This window comes from Falco peregrinus, chromosome 7, assembly GCF_023634155.1.
Source record: "Falco peregrinus isolate bFalPer1 chromosome 7, bFalPer1.pri, whole genome shotgun sequence".
NCBI classification, from domain to species: Eukaryota; Metazoa; Chordata; class Aves; order Falconiformes; family Falconidae; genus Falco; species Falco peregrinus.
Window position 1 is genome coordinate 84,635,645 of NC_073727.1, and position 16,801 is coordinate 84,652,445.

The 16,801-nt window shown below is 41.8% G+C and overlaps 1 protein-coding gene across 30 annotated transcripts in view; it reads right to left on the bottom strand.

Moving 5' to 3' along the window:
• Window positions 1–257: 257 nt before the first annotated feature.
• SNAP91 (synaptosome associated protein 91) overlaps window positions 258–16,801 on the bottom strand; it is a 71,245-nt gene continuing 54,701 nt past the window's right edge. For 11 of the 30 annotated variants that reach the window (XM_055809710.1, XM_055809708.1, XM_055809707.1 and 8 more), the window contains 9 exons: window positions 12,758–12,895; window positions 11,320–11,469; window positions 9,952–9,982; window positions 8,594–8,705; window positions 7,678–7,701; window positions 5,458–5,541; window positions 5,283–5,387; window positions 2,971–3,071; window positions 1,632–1,678 (listed from right to left, as the gene is read on the bottom strand). In XM_055809710.1, coding sequence (XP_055665685.1) covers window positions 2,979–3,071; window positions 5,283–5,387; window positions 5,458–5,541; window positions 7,678–7,701; window positions 8,594–8,705; window positions 9,952–9,982; window positions 11,320–11,469; window positions 12,758–12,895 — 737 coding nt within the window. In that variant the 3' untranslated portion in view covers window positions 1,632–1,678; window positions 2,971–2,978. The other 19 variants (XM_055809730.1, XM_055809721.1, XM_055809718.1 and 16 more) reach the window with 10 other exon arrangements.

Below are 16,801 nucleotides of genomic sequence, written 5' to 3' on the forward strand. Positions count from 1 at the left end.
AGAAGCTTTAATGAAGCCTCACGAGGTGCTACAGGTCAAACTGGAGACTTCTGCTCGCCCTCTCCCCACTTCACCTGTGGCTTTGCGCTCGGTCTGGCTTTGTATGGCTCTCTCCTGCACTGCTTAAAGGTGATCAGAGGCCAATACCGCGTGCAGCAGACTCAGCAGTCAGTGTCAGGACCTGTGCACATTTTTCCCCTCTCGGAGTGTATTATTGTGCTCAAGATCTCAATGATCATGAAACTGGCAACAAGATATTTACTTTGATCAAGGTGTTTATTGCATCTCAGAGGGCACACATGCACTGGGGGTTTTTGTTTTGTTTTGTTTTTTTCGTTGTTTTTAAACTGAAATACAAAGAAAAGCCATTTTGAAATTAGCTTTTTCTAGAACTTTCCCATTACGGTGTATGTTATCCCCACAGCAAATTCAGATACAACCACTTTTAATGGTACCATACATTGATTAAATAGTTCATTTGAAAGACTTTAGGTGAATATCTTTCCAACCCAATATGCTTTTACAGAGAACTGCCAAGCCACTTGTAACACTGATCAACAGTGACCTCATCGAAGAGTCAAGATCTTACGCCAAGCCATCAGCAGAAACAGTATGAGAACAAATAAAAATTAAAGAAACACAGTATGTACAGTAAAGGGCATGGATCTCTGGATCAGAATTAAATCTAATCACCAATAGTACAAAAGCTACTCACAGCGCATTCGGGGCAATGGAGAAAACACTAGCCTAAGGCATACACAGGTAAGCACTAAATTAAGAGATGTACGTAAGAACTGAACAGAAATGGGTAACATCACTTGTAATGTTTTGACTACAGATACACCAAAGAGTGCTCTTGTATTTGAAATCCCTTAATGCCAGCACAACTATGGTTGCTTTTTCCAACTACACGGAGAGAAACTGACCCTTTACATTTTCAGTGCATTTAGCAAGAACTGATAAATAAGCCAATTTTAAATGCAAAAACTTAAATAATTAAAATAGATTAAAAAATAAAACCAGCAATAAATATGGTATTCTTTCAGATATGATTTTTCATTCTTGGTAAGTCATCGAAAAAGTAGTTGTTATGGAAGTTTATATTACTTTAAATTATCTTAACATATACAGTGCCACAAAAATAAAACATTTTTTTCCACGACAATTGAGATTCCTGTGACCGGGAGAAAAAAAAATGTATTCCGCACAATTTTATAAGTATTTTTCTTACTATCTGGTATTATCACACTATATTTCGTAACAGATAAAGGAGAAATTAAGTCCTAGGGAAATTTTAGGTGTCCTCAAAAAGTTATATACATTGAAACCTTCAAAAAACCACAGACATCGCTCCAAATGGCTCACCAAACAACAGCTGCATAATCTGCCCCCATGGGATAGGTTCAGAAAAGCACTAGAAGGCATCAGAAACATACATCCATTGTTTAAATTGTAAAACACAAATAACCCAAGTACACAAATTTCGAGAAAGTAGGGATAACAGCTAAGGTAGTACACATTCCTAATGTTCACTTTCACAGCTGTGCTACACGTTTCAGGAGGAAGAGAAAGTCTGAGTAAGCGCTGGGTTTGGTACTGGTGGCTCACTTTGAAACTCTGAGCATCTGTTTGTAGACTCCAAACTCATGTTTTTATCATCCAGTCAGAAAAACTGCAGCTGTGAATACAGAAAAGTATTAGATGAAAACCAGAATAATGAGTTAGATAAAGCACGTTCTAAAAAGCGAACCAAATCTCCTCGTGACTTCACACCTCAAAGGAGATGTTAGCAGCTTTTAATGAAGCAGCCGTCTTCCTCTTCCCACAGACAGGTATGAATCTGTCTACTATAAACTCAAGTTGAAAGCAGCGAGTCCCAGCAATGAAGGTGCATCTCCACTCCTGGCCATCTCCACCAAGTGCCAGGTACAACTCCCCAGGGCTGGAATTTGGAGAAGGGGGAAGTGGGACTGGGTGGTGCCTGCTAAAAGGAGCCTGCTCCCATCCACTGCTGCCAATTCCAGTGCAGAGGGGGCTTAGAACAAGTCTTAGAATTAAGCTATAGGAAGAAAGAAAAGGGACTTATGAAGAAGACTTTTAAGATAGGTAATGATCGTCCTCTCCCCACCTGGCAAATTATCCTAGTCTTAGTTACAAAATGCCTTCTTTATTTCTGCATTATTATTATTTTTAATTGGCTTCAATGTTCGATTTGATCTGACTTTTCTACTTTGCCCCTCTTCAACATCTTTCTCTAAAACCCCCACGGTAATGGTTTTGCCTTTTTTTCCTTCCCTTCTGTAGAACTTTTTTTGCTTCTCCTCCATTGTTTCTTTTCATTTACTCCTCTGTTCTTGCCCACTGCTGTTCTACACAGCGCTGCTCAGGACCTCATGCCTGAGCGTTCAGAAAAGCAAAGCCTTGAAAATTTGTATGGTTGGGGAGAACATTAGCTGGCAGCAGTTAAGAGATGCAAACAACTTTCCCTTGAAGATCAGGACATGCAAGTTTCTCCTCTTTTGATCCCTTTGCGCCTATGTTACCAATCCATTTCCACATCCACAAGCCTCCTCACCACTGTTTTGCCCCCAGTATTTGTACCCTGTTATGATTCTATTTGTTTCAGTATTCATTTCAGGGCGAAAAAACCCAAACCATTAACCCTTGGATTGAATTTTCACAATTCACAATTTCACAAGGTGAAAATGGAAGTTATAGACCAAAGAGAACTTCTCCTGGCAGTCACTTTTGGCAAAAAAAGTAGCCAAAAGACAAGCTTTCAGGCTAAAATTAAGAGCCTGGGCAGACCATTCTGTTTTCTGTGTAAACCACCACAATATCAGTGCACGTTTCTACCTATCTCTGCAGCTACGATGTTATCAGTCATATTCAATCTACCAAGCTAACCAACACCTGTGTGCCAGACACGTACCACAGCGTAACATGCTTAGGCAGGCAGTCACAGAATACCTTATCGTTTACAAGAAATCCTTGATGTTAAGATCCGCTAATGGGTCCTTTGTTGGAGGTTTCTTGGGACTCTGAGTAGCAGGAGTTGGGCTTGGAGAAAGCTAACAGACGCCAGCCAGGAAGGCAGAAAAAAACAAAGCAGACAAGGATACACAAGCATTAGGTAGATACAGCCGGTTCTCAGACAAGCACACTGCAAGCATACAAAGTTCTCATTTTTCTGCAAGTTCAGCGTGCTGCCATTTGGCTCAAGCATTGTTCAGACTCCACCCTTACTACAGGGTCAACAATGTTTGGCTGGTTTAATGGATAAAGTTATAGACACTGTATATTCTAATCAGCATAGCTTCAAGTCTCTCTCTCCCTGCAAGACAGAATGCTGTCAGGATCATCAACCCAGACAGAAGTTAAGCAATTGTTAGACGTTAAACACTGAGGTGCAGAATAAGCAGAGTGCATGCTGCAGAGTATAGCTGAAAACCCTTGCGACTGGCATTTAACTACAAGTTGTTCTACACCAGTAAGGCAAATAAGAGTCCAAAGCGTACTGGAGACATGACTATATTATACCCTGTCCCTCCTCTGGTAGTTATAAAAATCATCATTCCACAGAAAATGTTAAGGTTTTGAAGTTCCGTGCAACCGCTCTCATTAGGAAGCCAAATGATTCTCTACCATGTCCTTACTCCTCCCCGTCCCCTACCTTACTCAGGGTACTAGAGGTGTTTTATGTGTAGCCCTGGCACCTTGATGACTAACCTTTGAGAAAAAAAATAAATACATTTGTGTCTTCCATAGTATTATTCTTGATAATAGATGCGCAGAGACAGTTTTAAGGCGGGAGGAAAAGAAGACCAAATACCTTCTCACTTAGAGCAGTTTCAAGTTCTTCCATTCCTTCACAGAAAACCCAGACAAACTTCAACGGGAACGTGGTTCCCTACTTGAAAAGTGTGGTTTGATACAGGTTGATTGCTTAATATTTGCAAAAAAAGGGAGGTGGCTTTTCTTTCAAGTTTCAAGTGTTTCAAGTGTTACAAGACAGATTTGAGAGCTGCAGCACCGAATTCCATCTCCCAGCCTACCTGAAGGACAAGGTGGACTTCCAACTTACAAAGAAGCATAATGCTATAGCTAAGTCATTCCCTGCTTTTCCTCTGCAAAGACCCTTTCCTTTTCAAAGTTATTACAAACCAAATTCTACTTTGAAAAAAAAGCCTGGAACAGGTATTATGACTTAAGTTGCATCACCTACTGGCTATGAGCTAGAAGCTTTGTATCAGAGTGCTGCACTTCCAAACTTACCAGCTTCAAGTTAAAAAGAACCCTTAGGAAAGTATGAGAAGCAGCTGATACCACCTGCTTCAACGTGAAGGATGGTTATGTCTCCATTCACCCAACCTACTTCAGCATTAATTACTCCATTAGATTTTTTTTCATCATATTAATCAAAGGACTTATCACTGGCAACCAGTGACCTCTGACATAATCTTTCTTGGTTGTTTTTAATTAGTATAGAATTAAGAATAGGCTTGCTTTGGTTTTAGGTGGCCAACCTTGTGTCTGTCTAAATATGTGACTGTCACAAAGCCAGACTAAGTAAATAGAGTTTAAAACCATGAAAAACAAAGCAGTGTCATGTATCTCCCACTTACAAAAGAATATAGACTGACTGAAGACTGAAATTACTCATTTGCACTCCCCCTTAATGTAAGTTAGAAGAAAAACCTCATAGTACTTAAATTTGCACGCTGCTGTGAAAAGCGTGCATCCTGAGCACTCCGACATCCCATACGTTACGGTCATTCACACTTGAATGCAGTTGTTTTGCACCACAAGAAACCCAGCAGGCTACCAGTCTGAAACAAAGTTGTATCTATCGAGAAACAGCTGTCATCCAAGAACTGGAGACTTTAGCTTGTTCACAAGCAGAAGGTTGGTTTTCTGAAGAAACTCTTGGTGGGCTGGGAGGGAAGTTGTTGAGCGCAGCTCTAGTAAATTTTGACAAGCTCTAAGCAGAATAGGAATGCCCACCAGCTCCACTTTGAGCTTTACTGAAATATCCCCCAAAACCACATCCTGGATGCCAATAGCTGTAGGAGACTTTTCAAACCTGTCCCGTTGGTCTCATACAAGGGAATCGAAAAAAATCAAAGTGGTTCATGCGATCTGCCACCAGTCAGGCAGCTGATACTGTAAGAAATCTCATTTACATATCTACAGGTAGAATTGAACTGAAATAATCTGTACACACAAGCTACTTTTTAGAGAAATGGAGAGCAATTAAACATTCATCTAGCAGTAAGACTTACCTGTACACCAGGGCCAGTGGCAGCTCCAAATGGTGGCCTCATCATAGGCTGCCCATACATAACTGGCTGCTGGGGCATCATTGGTACACCTGTGCCTGCTGGGGGCTGTAAATTAACACAGTGTGAGCAGGGCTCCGGGTGAAGAAAGGAAAGCAGCGTAACAAGAGAGACTCACCATCCCAAATGCTGCTCCTGGCTGTGGGACAGGTGGAGTACCTCCTGTGGTAGGAACAGCACTTGCCGGAGGCACGGCTCCCGTCTAAAACATTTTTTAAAAAAATGTCTAAAAATGCAGGAATCTCTGTAACACCAGCCATCTGGAAACCACATGGAGTCTCCAGCGTTCCCAAAGTTGTTCTGGAAAGTAGGACTGTTATGTAGCAGGTAATACCTAACCTCCAAACTACAATGCTTCAAAGAATGAGTTGAACGAGTCCTTACACTGATGCTCAGCTTGCTGCTTCATAAGCAAGCAAGGGTGACAGACTCCATTCTCTCATGAATGGAGTCAATCTACTGAATACAACCCAAAATAGGCTCACGAAAGTATGTACTTTCCTCCTCCTCTACATAGTGTAAGAAAGCATCCCAACTTCATAATTGCTAGCCAACACACTATAGCACTTGCTGCAGCACTGTGTTTTAGTAAAAGCTTAAGCAGGTTGTAAAGCTAAGGAAAATAACTGCTATAATTAGCTTCCAATTATTAAAAAAAAAAAAAAAAAGTATTTTTCTGCAGTGAGATTCATTTAAGTTGAAGAGTAAGTCCACGCTTAAGCCGCAATCACAACCATTACGTACTTTACTGGGGAGAATTTAGTTTACCTTGCTATGCTTTTCATGCATATGCTTAACTTGTTATGGTTTTAAGGTGACCTTCAACTAGGATTCAGGAAGACAGAACTGTTAGTTTAGTAGTCTGATCGGATATACAGCGCAACAGCATCTTTGAACAAGGCCACCCCCTTATCTAGCACAACCTACACATCATCCCTCTTGGTTCCTTTATCTGTAACTTTCCATGCACAGTCTCCTTATGGCCTCAAAAGCATCCAGGTCTCTCTTTTTCACAGGAGTATATACAGCTCAAATTATTAACAACTCTAAAGAGAGGCAGGAAACATTCAAGGAAGGCATTTAAAATTGGTAGTAGGCTTTTTAGGAATCTCATTACTGCTATCGTATGTCCTAAGTATACTGGCCCAATTTCTTAAGCTATTACAGAAGCTGTAGGGTCATGTCCAAGCCTCCACACCCCTTACGACCTACCCTGAATCAGTTATATCCCACCACATTTGGAGAACAGCTAGCACACTTTCAGTTCAAAGGACACTGTGTCTCTGGAGATACGTTGGAATTACTCACTGCACAGTCCACTTCTGTGAATGCTGCATTCACTGCCCTTGGTTGATCCTTGCTTCCAGACTAAAATATGCCAGTTTCTTAGGAAACCAGAAACAAGCCAAGATTAACCTGTTCCAGATTCATTAATAATTACTTATTATTCTATATACTATACTCTTTATACTATATTCCAGCCTGAAAGTTTTCTAGGGAGCATTTAAATTAAAAGCCGTACTGTGCTAGCAGCACAGCTGTCCCCAGGCTAAAACCAACATCTGGACACTCAGGTATGCAAAGCAAGGTGACATCAGATGCAGTAACTGGACCGCAGCCACAGGAACACAACGTAGCTTGAAATCCAGTTAGGCAGATGCCAAGAAAATGGCCACACAAACTGAATCTGCCTTTGCCCCAAAGCACTAAGATCACTTGAGGAAACAGACTTGTGAAATTCTGCTGATTTTAATCCAGAAGGTGAAAGGTCACAAGGAAGGGAAGAAGTGACCAAAGTGACCAAACCATAAATGGTTCAACAGTGACGTGAAGCAAAGCTTCATTTCAGTGTCCACATTTATTTTTCCTGCAGATCTAGTTTTCTTTACTTTCAAAAAATACCTGAATGCGTGACTTCGAAGATATATATACAGCACCCAAGTTTCATGAAATGCTATCAAACCCACCCAGCTTTCCAGAAAGGCTCGTTACTTATCAAATGGTAAAGCCACTACAAGATTAGGCTGATGTTACAGACGTTAGAAATTTCAAGTAGTACAAGACATCAAAAAGTTCACATCCCAGTAAAGACAGTTTGAAGCCATCATTTTCAAGCTTACAGGACAGAAATGGTTAATCACTGCTACCATATTCAAGTACACATTGCCCGAGAATTGCCTGCTGGACAGACTGTCCAAGAAGAGCCATGTTAGGTAGCTTCTAGCTAGTTTTAAGCCAGTGGTAATAACTGTAATGCAGGTGGAGTGCTGTTAGTGTCTTCATGTTTAGTAAGTAAGTACAATAAGAGATTAAAAAATAAATAAATAAAATCACTTACGCTGTACAGTATTGCCCAGCCTTTCTATTAAGAAAAAAAGTTGACATTACAACTAATACATTCAATGAAGTACCAAGGTCAGGGAATACTTGTGTCTTCCATAAGGTTAAGGAACAAGCTGGAACGTGCTTAAGAGTCACGTTAACACCTGGCTGTGGCAGCAGGGATCTGAACTGGTCATGCTCCCCCTTGACAGTCGTTTTCTTCCCTTTCCAACCCAACTTTTTCAAATGGAGGACATTTTATGCCCTGTGCGACTTTGATGAGATGAAGTATGACCCCTCTTCAGATTACTCTTGTAGCTTACTCGTGATCAAGTTGCTCTTGAGCCAAATTTAGATTTTTAGCTCAATGCAACCCCCTTCTCTCAAAGCTAGTGCCTTCTGATACGTTTTAAAGGGCAGTTTTAGCTTTTCCAACAGACTGCTTTACTCTGCCAAACAAGCTAATCAGTTCTGATCTGACATCAATCACTTGATCAGTATGAATATCGCGTAGTTAGTCTTTTGATCTGCTTCATTCAGGGAAGCTTGAGAAAAACTTATTTTCCTCTCCTTCCAGAACTTCAGCTTTGGATCAATACTATTGTCTTTGGGCAACTGACCTGGGGCTGGTGTTGGCAAGACCTACACGGCTAACCACACACCTGGAAACGTCCACAGGTATTAAGTGTACATGTAGAGTAATATCTTGATACATATGCTAGTATATTTTTCATTGCCCTGGTCTCAATGATTGATTTATGCCAGCTGTAAATCTGGTCTTAAAATGTGACTTGAAACAATCATACCATTTATACAGAAGCAAGCTCTTTACCTGAAGTAGACTTCAGGAGCCGTGCCTACACGCACGCTTGCATAGTCTCGTAAAATATTGAGGTTTCAATACCAGTGGTATCGATGGATTAACTACCTACCAATGGACCGCTGGGGACACCACCAGTTGACCATGTTGCAGGTGCTACTTTTGGCTGCCAGTTGGCTCCTCCTGTTAGCTTCTTTTCTCCAGCGTTCCACTGAAGGTCTCCCCTAACAGACGGGGAGACAGACAGGGCCATTATTTACATACCCTCACAGTGAAAATGAAAACCAATTGCGGCATACATGAACGTTAGGCTTGCAGCTACGTTAGCTTACGGTGTATGCAGTTTAAGTTATTAACGGACAGGTACACTTTCGGAGTCACTCAGTTTCAAGGGTTGTTAGCAGCAGAAACCAGTACGCTCTATATTGAAGTCAGCTATATAGTTATGGCCTTTGGAGTGAGAATTAAAAAGAGGTTTTATTTAGTATTGAATGAAGGTAAAGTATTATTACTATTTCTTATTATTATCATTACGCCCTTGAAAAGTAGGAAGAGGGACTGCTACTGCCTGTTCTAAGGGGCCAGGCAAGTAGCACTGCCTGCTAGAAGTCTTTGAAAGGTCATTTCATTGCTGGAAATCTTGCTCAAACAGCTGAAGGAGGAAAGCATTCGGTTCTGAAAAAAGTTGATAGAAGATAAACACATCAATCATAGAATAAAAGGGCCGTTGCAAACCCAGGTTTTGTTAGAGGCCATTCTATCCAGAATAAGAAACACCATTTGAATGAAGTAGATTGAAGGAAGGTAAGTTCTGGGGATAAACCTCATGATGTGTTTATACATATCCCCCCTATCATCTCCACAGAGGCACAAAACATTTTGAAGTACACGCATCATAAACTGGTCTTGCATACAGAGGAAGACTAAGCACAGAAGGAAGCAATCAGATTAAGATACATTCAAAAATCAATGCAATGATGTAAATACTTCTTCTTGCAAAAAGAAGCTTTTCACTGCATGGAATGAACTTCTTTTCTATTTTACAAGTATTCCAATGCCTATATGATAAGCACATCCCGTGTCTGTAAAAAGATAACAAAACTATTACATATTAGCCTAGATTACTGAGGGGAGCTATAGAATTTATTATCTGGACTATTTTTCCATTTTAAGTTGTTTGGAAATCAGCTGTCCAATATGAAAACAGTGATTTACATAAAAAATTCTAGGACTCAGATTAAAGCAAGCAAGTTTAAAAGCTACGTCAGGAGCATTTAACCTTAATTATTCAGTGAATCTGTACAGAATAGAATACTTCTTCCAGAATTTTTCTGAACTGATTTTTTGGGTGCGAGGGGGCGCATAAATTCATTGATTCTTAAAAAACACTGAAATAGATGCAACATTATAAAGCAGAGTTGAGAACTTTTTTTTTTTTTTTCTTTTTTTTAAAAACAAAGTTGAACTTACTTTTTCGAAGTGGTACCAGAAATGCCAAGATCTGAAAAATCATAAGAAAAAAGGAAGTCGTGTTCAGTAAAGTAAAGCACGTAAAAGTAACAGCTCATGTTTCATTGCACATGGGCTTATACAGAGTAATAAAGTTTCAGCTGTCCTCATTTAGGCAGCATCAGAGGACTGGCCACATCTACCCCTTCTTCTTTAGGACAAACATTTGAGGAACCCTGCAGATGTCTTGTGCTTGAAGAAGCCGGTTTTGCTCCATAAGCAAACTCAAGTAACAATATATTTAGGTCTACAAAATGCTGAGTTATTTAAGGGCACCAAGCTATTTGCCATGAATGACAACACTAGTTTCTGTTCCTCATTATACATACGGGAATAAAAAGCTATTTTTCACAGACACATAGATCTGAATGTTACCTGGAAGATTTGCAATGCTTTATCTGCTCTATCATACATGGAAGCTGCAAGTAGTTTCCTTAATAACTCTTTGGAAAAAGTTTTAAGCTAAGTTGTAACATGACCAGTACACGTCCTGTAAGTGACAAATGGCTAAGTTTGTTTTTCTCCCCCAAACCTGGACGTAGCAAATGACTGGCAGAAGTGGTTTCAAGTGATTAACAGCCCTTCTGACTTCTAAGCATGGTCATTTCCCCCCACACCTACCAGGATAGTATGCATCCTAAGTTCAGTTATATCTTGGCTGTGGTGTGTATACATATACTAACACAGTATTCCATTTACGCAATCCTCCAAAATACAACTTCAGTAGTATCACACCTTGGCCTAGGTGTGCCTCTTCCGTTTTTTAGGGGGCTGTGGATATTTATCTCTATTTATAAAGGCTCTAGCCCTTCTACTACTACAGGAAAGAGAACACTTTTTAGTTCAGCATTTCAAGAACATGCTTTGGAAATTTCACTGTTGGCTGCTGTGCACTCCTGACCCCACTGCTGCTCCTCCTCCCGTTAAGCAAGAAGTCAGCCATTTGGTCCACCAGCTTTTCTGCCTAAATTCCACACTGCTGTCAGATGCTTTGGACAATGTTTACCTCCCCATCCACTATTACACAGGGGCAGACCCATTAAGGGTCTGATGTGTCTGTGAATGTACCTGGGATGTTCGCGCATTACAAATCCCACCTACCATACACAGATCCCATTACTTGACTCAGATCCTGGGCACAAACAGGGACAAGTTGTGAAGCCAGACTACAAGTTATCTGGATCAGGCCTTATTCCTGCCTATAGCTTCCTGATCTGCCCAGGGAAACAGAAGGACATTGAAGCAAGCTAAAACACGGGGGTATTTGGCACTGTGGGAAAGTAACGTAGTTGTACGCCACACCATTTAGACCCAAAATTTGTCACTTACTGCCTACTAAGTTTGCAAGAGATGAATCAAGATCGCTCCCGAGGCCCTTGCTTGCTGCTGAAGCAGTGACTGTTGCTGTGGCTGAAGGTACTATAGACTGGCCCGAAGGAACCATAGTTGGCATAAGAAGATCACCTAAGCCATCAAACACTGGAAGTGAAAGGAAAAAGGGTTAGAACAGCAGCTGTGGTAAGACAAACACTACCTGCCACTTTGCTGTTGCTCCAACAAATATAGCACAGACAATCACATCACAAGTCTTACCAAAACACTGTTTGACGTTAGAAGTAATGCCAACAAGGGCATGCATGTCATTTTACTAGACACTGAATGTACAGTAATCCTGAAAGAGCTATACTGATGCGAACTAGTATGAGAAGACATGCCTAGAAGGACTTTAAATGGAAAGTTAAATCTCCATAGACACAACACCACTTCCACATGACACTATTTTTTCTTACAGCCATCCCTAGAGAGATGTCAGATGCACACACACTTGTTAGGAGATATTCATTTAAAGGTTTTTAAAATGAACATCTTGCAGCAAACACCAGTCAGAATTACTGTGACGAAGGCAGTCTTATACCTTGACATCTTACAGCAACAGGATTGGAAGTCTCAAGATGTTACTATTGACTTGCAAGCAGCAGGGAATTGGGAAAGCCTACTAACATCTTATAAGATCAGAAGGAACCAGAACCATCCACACTGACAGAGCCAACCCTTATTAGTCCAGTCATCTAACTCGGAAGTTAATTTTTAGATCCCTTGAAGTCAAACCACCTGGTATATCTTATGTCAGTGTTCTATCTTCTGATCTGTGTTTGAGGTACATGCTAATGTTAAGTCTATAGGAAGGGGTAGCATGTGCACTGGCAAGCAACCAATTAACCAAGCAGCAGTACTACTTCAACTTTTTTTTTTTTTTTTTCTTGTTCAGTTGCAGAACTCACCAATTTTAAGTTTGTAGCAAGGACCCAGCATGGAAAACATAGAATGGAAGAGATGCAAACAAAACGATAGCAGTGATGAAAGTTTAAGCTTATAGTCAGGCAAAGAACGTGAACTCTGTCTCCATTTTGTGTACACTCAGGTGCCATGCAAGCTCAAAAATAGCTTCAGCAGGAGCAGCAATACGACTTGCCTATATACTCGATTTACAGAAGTGTTTTCCTTGCATAATCCCTGATTCTGGATCTCAAGCACATGCAAGGATGTTTACACTAGTTTGTTTTTTACTGACATAGTAGAATAAAAAATGGGTACAGAGAGCTGTAGGGCACACAACAACCTTAACATCATCCTGAGTTCTTCCAGTAGAGAAGGAAGAGGGAAATAACTGATATTGCCTGTACTCAGAGCCTAAATATGGCGTCATTCACTCATCTAACACATAAAACACATTAGAAAATTCACAGGAAGAAACCCTGTGGCTCACCTGATGCATCAAATGAACTGCCAGTCGTTGGAGCTGTTGTCCCAAAAGCTGCATCAAAGTTAGGCTGTAGTAAGCTGGTTTGAGCTGGAGTGACTGGGGATGGTGATGGAGAGGGAGCAATAAAAGAACCTCCAAAGCCTTGAAAAAGCCACATAAAAAGAGATGTGGACATTAGAGTCAGTCGTCCTGGGCTGTGTTTAACAAAAGCTCAATCTATACAAGGTGGAATGAGACACAATTCTTAGCAGACCATTATAAATAACTCCACACTACACAAGCACCCTTGGTATGCCAGGTCTGACCCAGTGAATTTTGGGAGAGTCACCAATAACAACTTTAATGTTTGTTATTTAGATTTCTGCAGAGACAGACCAACAGAGTAGAGAACACACTTCTTCCAGTACTACGTGCTATTGCTCTAGGTAAATAATCTCACAGGCAGAATGCAACAAACAAGGATTAGTTCAGAAAAAAGAGAAACAGAGAACTAACTTGAGAAAAGCTTATGATGACCCATCAACTACTTTGGAACCTCAATTCAGAAGGCAGTGTTTTACTAATCTAATTTAGCTTCTCTCACCATCTTAAAACATCCTGGTCTCCTTCATCAAGATGTCTTCAAGCTGCTGAACCCCCACACTCCCATGCCAAAGCAGGATCAAGAGCATCCACAAGTGAACTGCTTGTAGGCTGGAGAATATATCATATATTATAAACCCTCTATTTATATAAATAAATCCTACTCATGGAGATTCTCTAGCCTGCAAGCAATGCACTTCCAAGCTTGGTTATTCTCAAAATCCCTCCCTTGCCCTCCATATAATTTGACCTCCCTTGCAATTAAATCTTATTTGTATTATCTACAGACTCTGGAAACTGATTAAATATGCAAAGACTCTGGCAAAACGAGACCAGACATATGACACTTTCTCAGTTCTCTTTAGCCTACAAGCCGTTCCTCTTATCCAATCTTCTTGACAGTGATGTCTGAGTCCTCTGTACTACATCTTCAGTCTCAGCCTTGTTTTTTCCCAGCTGCCCTCGCATAGAAAGGATCAGATCCCAGCTTAGTGCTCCAACCACGACTACACAAATACGGTGGGAAGAGCATATTCTTTTGCCGCAGCTGAGCACAAGACAGCGACGAGCCCACGCTCTACCACTGCCTTTAGTTTCTTTTCAGGGAACATCCTGCCTTACAGTCTACTGTCCCTATCTGTCCGGCTAACCACTGCTGCCTGTGGATAGAAGCTCGAACATTTACTCATTTGAAATTTCTCCTTTAGATAGTTTTCTCAACTTTGTAGAGACCATTTTAAATCCTATTCTTGTATAAAGTAAATACAGACATTTTCATGTGGGTGAAATCTGAAAAATTTGGCATGCTACTCCAACAGTCACATTGTTGAAATTCAGTACCAAATACAACTTATCAATTTAGAAGAGATCATCTGTTTACATGAAACCCTTATCGCTGCTTTCTGCCTTTGTACTTAGTTCGTTCGTACCACTCTTGTTTAAGCAGTCAACTAATTCCTTTCTTCTTCTGTCTTCAGCTTTCTTTAGTTACCAGTTCAGTGGGGAAGCCTGCTTTTTAATAATGGGAAAATAAAGAAAATTCTGAAGATCCTCGAACCACCTTTTTTATCCAGACTGCTTTCCACGGTCACAGGGTATATTCGATTACAGCACATTATGCAGACATCTTATTGTACTGGTTTTGGCTGGGATTGAGTTAATTTTTTCCGTATTAGTTTGTATGGGACTATGTTTTGGATTTGTGCTGGAAACAGTGTTGACAGTACAGGGATGTTTTAGTTGTTGCTGAGCAGGGCTTGCAGAGTCCTTTCTGTGTCTCACCCCACCCCAGCAGCGAGCAGGCTGGGGGTGCACAAGAAGCTGGGAGGGGGCACAGCTGGGACAGCTGGCCCCAACTGGCCAAAGGGGTATTCCATACCACACCACATCATGCTCAGCAAGAAAAAGCTGGGGGAAGAAGAAGGAAGGGTGTCGGAATGATAATGTTTTGTCTTCCCAAGTACCTGTCACACGTGATGGAGCCCTGCTTTCCTGGAGACAGCTGAACACCTGCCCACCAATGGGAAGTGGTGAATGAATTCCTTGTTCTGCTTTGCTTGCACGCACAGCTTTTTCTTTGCCTATTAAAGTGTCTTTATCTCAACCCACAAGTCTTCTCACTTTTACTCTTCAGATTCTCTCCCCCATCCCACCGTGGGGGGAGTGAGGGAGCAGCTGGGTGGTGCTCAGTTGCTGGTTGGGTTTAAACCATGACACTTGCAGTGACAAGAGCACATTTCCCAGCTATGAAATCGAGCATCTGCCAGGCATTTAACTATGAGACAGGCTAGAGCTCAACATACAGAACCTGTGCTCAAATTGCAAGCATCCACTATATCAAGTGTTACTGTGAGATCTCAGACGCCGTCTCTGAAAACGTTTCTTTCTCAAAGAACACAGTAAGACTAAACACCAAACACTTACATATTGAAAGAGTTAGAGAAATGTATACACACACACTTGATGCAAGCATCAGACTTATTTACACATCAGATGCATGTTTCAGAAGAGAAGTGAGTTAGCAGCAGCTAACTGTATTCAAACCCAAACGCTCAGCAGGGAAATGAGAGTGGTGTGCCATCACCTGGGCACCAGGCCAGAAACTTGCTCCACCACCAGCAAACAGGTTTAGTTGTGGAACACCTGGTCTATAGGAACAACTACATTGGCCCCAGAGACAGCTGGGAGAGGACAGCAAACCTGACTATGCACTACAGGTCGAGGAGAAAACAACCTGATTAGAAATACCTCATAAATTATGTCCTTCAGCTGAAGCTTGCCAGATTGCAGGCAATGACCAAACCCACTCTGATTGTAAGTTAAACCGGTCCCTTCAGATGCTACCGACCAGGCGCCCTGGCTGGAGCCAGGGAAGCAGCAGCGGGAAGCAGAGCAGCCTGCTTTCTGCAGTCCCAAGTAAAGAACTTTTCAAAAGCCTGTGTGAGCTTCCCTACTTCAGGGTTCCGGCACCACAAAGCCCTTATCACCCAAATCTTAGTCCACAGTAAGCCACACGTTCACACATGCTAACTCTGAATCTGGACAAACGTACTGGGATCAGAGATCTGTCCTCAGCTCTCCAAGGTCTGTTCTGGAAGCGGGTTTGTCACGGCATAATTTAGGTTGGAAGGCAACTCTGGAGGTCAGCCAGCCCAACACCCTGCTCAAAGCTGCTGGCCTGGTGCAATCAGGTTGCCCAGAGATCTGCCTTGACACCTCCAAGAGGACCGACTCCACTGCCTCTCTGGGCAGCCTACTGTCATATCTGACCATCCTCATGGTAAAAATAAAAGAATCCCAGTATTCAACTGGAGTTTCCCACCCACATTGCCTTGTTTCCTATCGCTGTGCACCTCCAATAAGAACCTGGCTAGTGTTCCCTGTGTCCTCCAGTGAGGAAATTTAGACATGAACGAGGCCTCCCTTTTGCCTTCTCTTCTCAAGGCTGAATGGACCCAGTTCCCAGCCTCTGCTCATACGTCATGTGCACCAGGTCACCGTCTTGGTGGCCCTCCACTGAACTCACTCTGGTATGTCTTGATCACCCACATCAAGGGATTCTCTAACACATTCCAGAAGTCCCCTGCATTACCTGTGCCCAGCCGTATTCCCTATTGCCCTTCCAGCCCATACTGTGGTGGCTGAAGTTGCTGCCAAAGCCTGTGACAGTGGGGCTTTCTGCAGGCTCCCTCTACTGCCTCTTCTTGACCAGGTGGTCTGTAGCAGACACATGCTAACACATCACTGATGCTGGCTTATCCTCTGATCCTTACGTACAAGCTCTGTCCTAGTCCATCACCTGTCCCAAGGCAAAGCTCCATCCATTCAACTATCTGCAAAAAAGGTACCTATCTGCAAAGAATCAGTCCAGAAGCAGGCTGACGAGATACACGGATGACAAAAGGCAGTTGACTGGAGCAATTCCTAAAGCTCTGGAGCCATCTAAAGATCCTGTGCTCAGTTAGA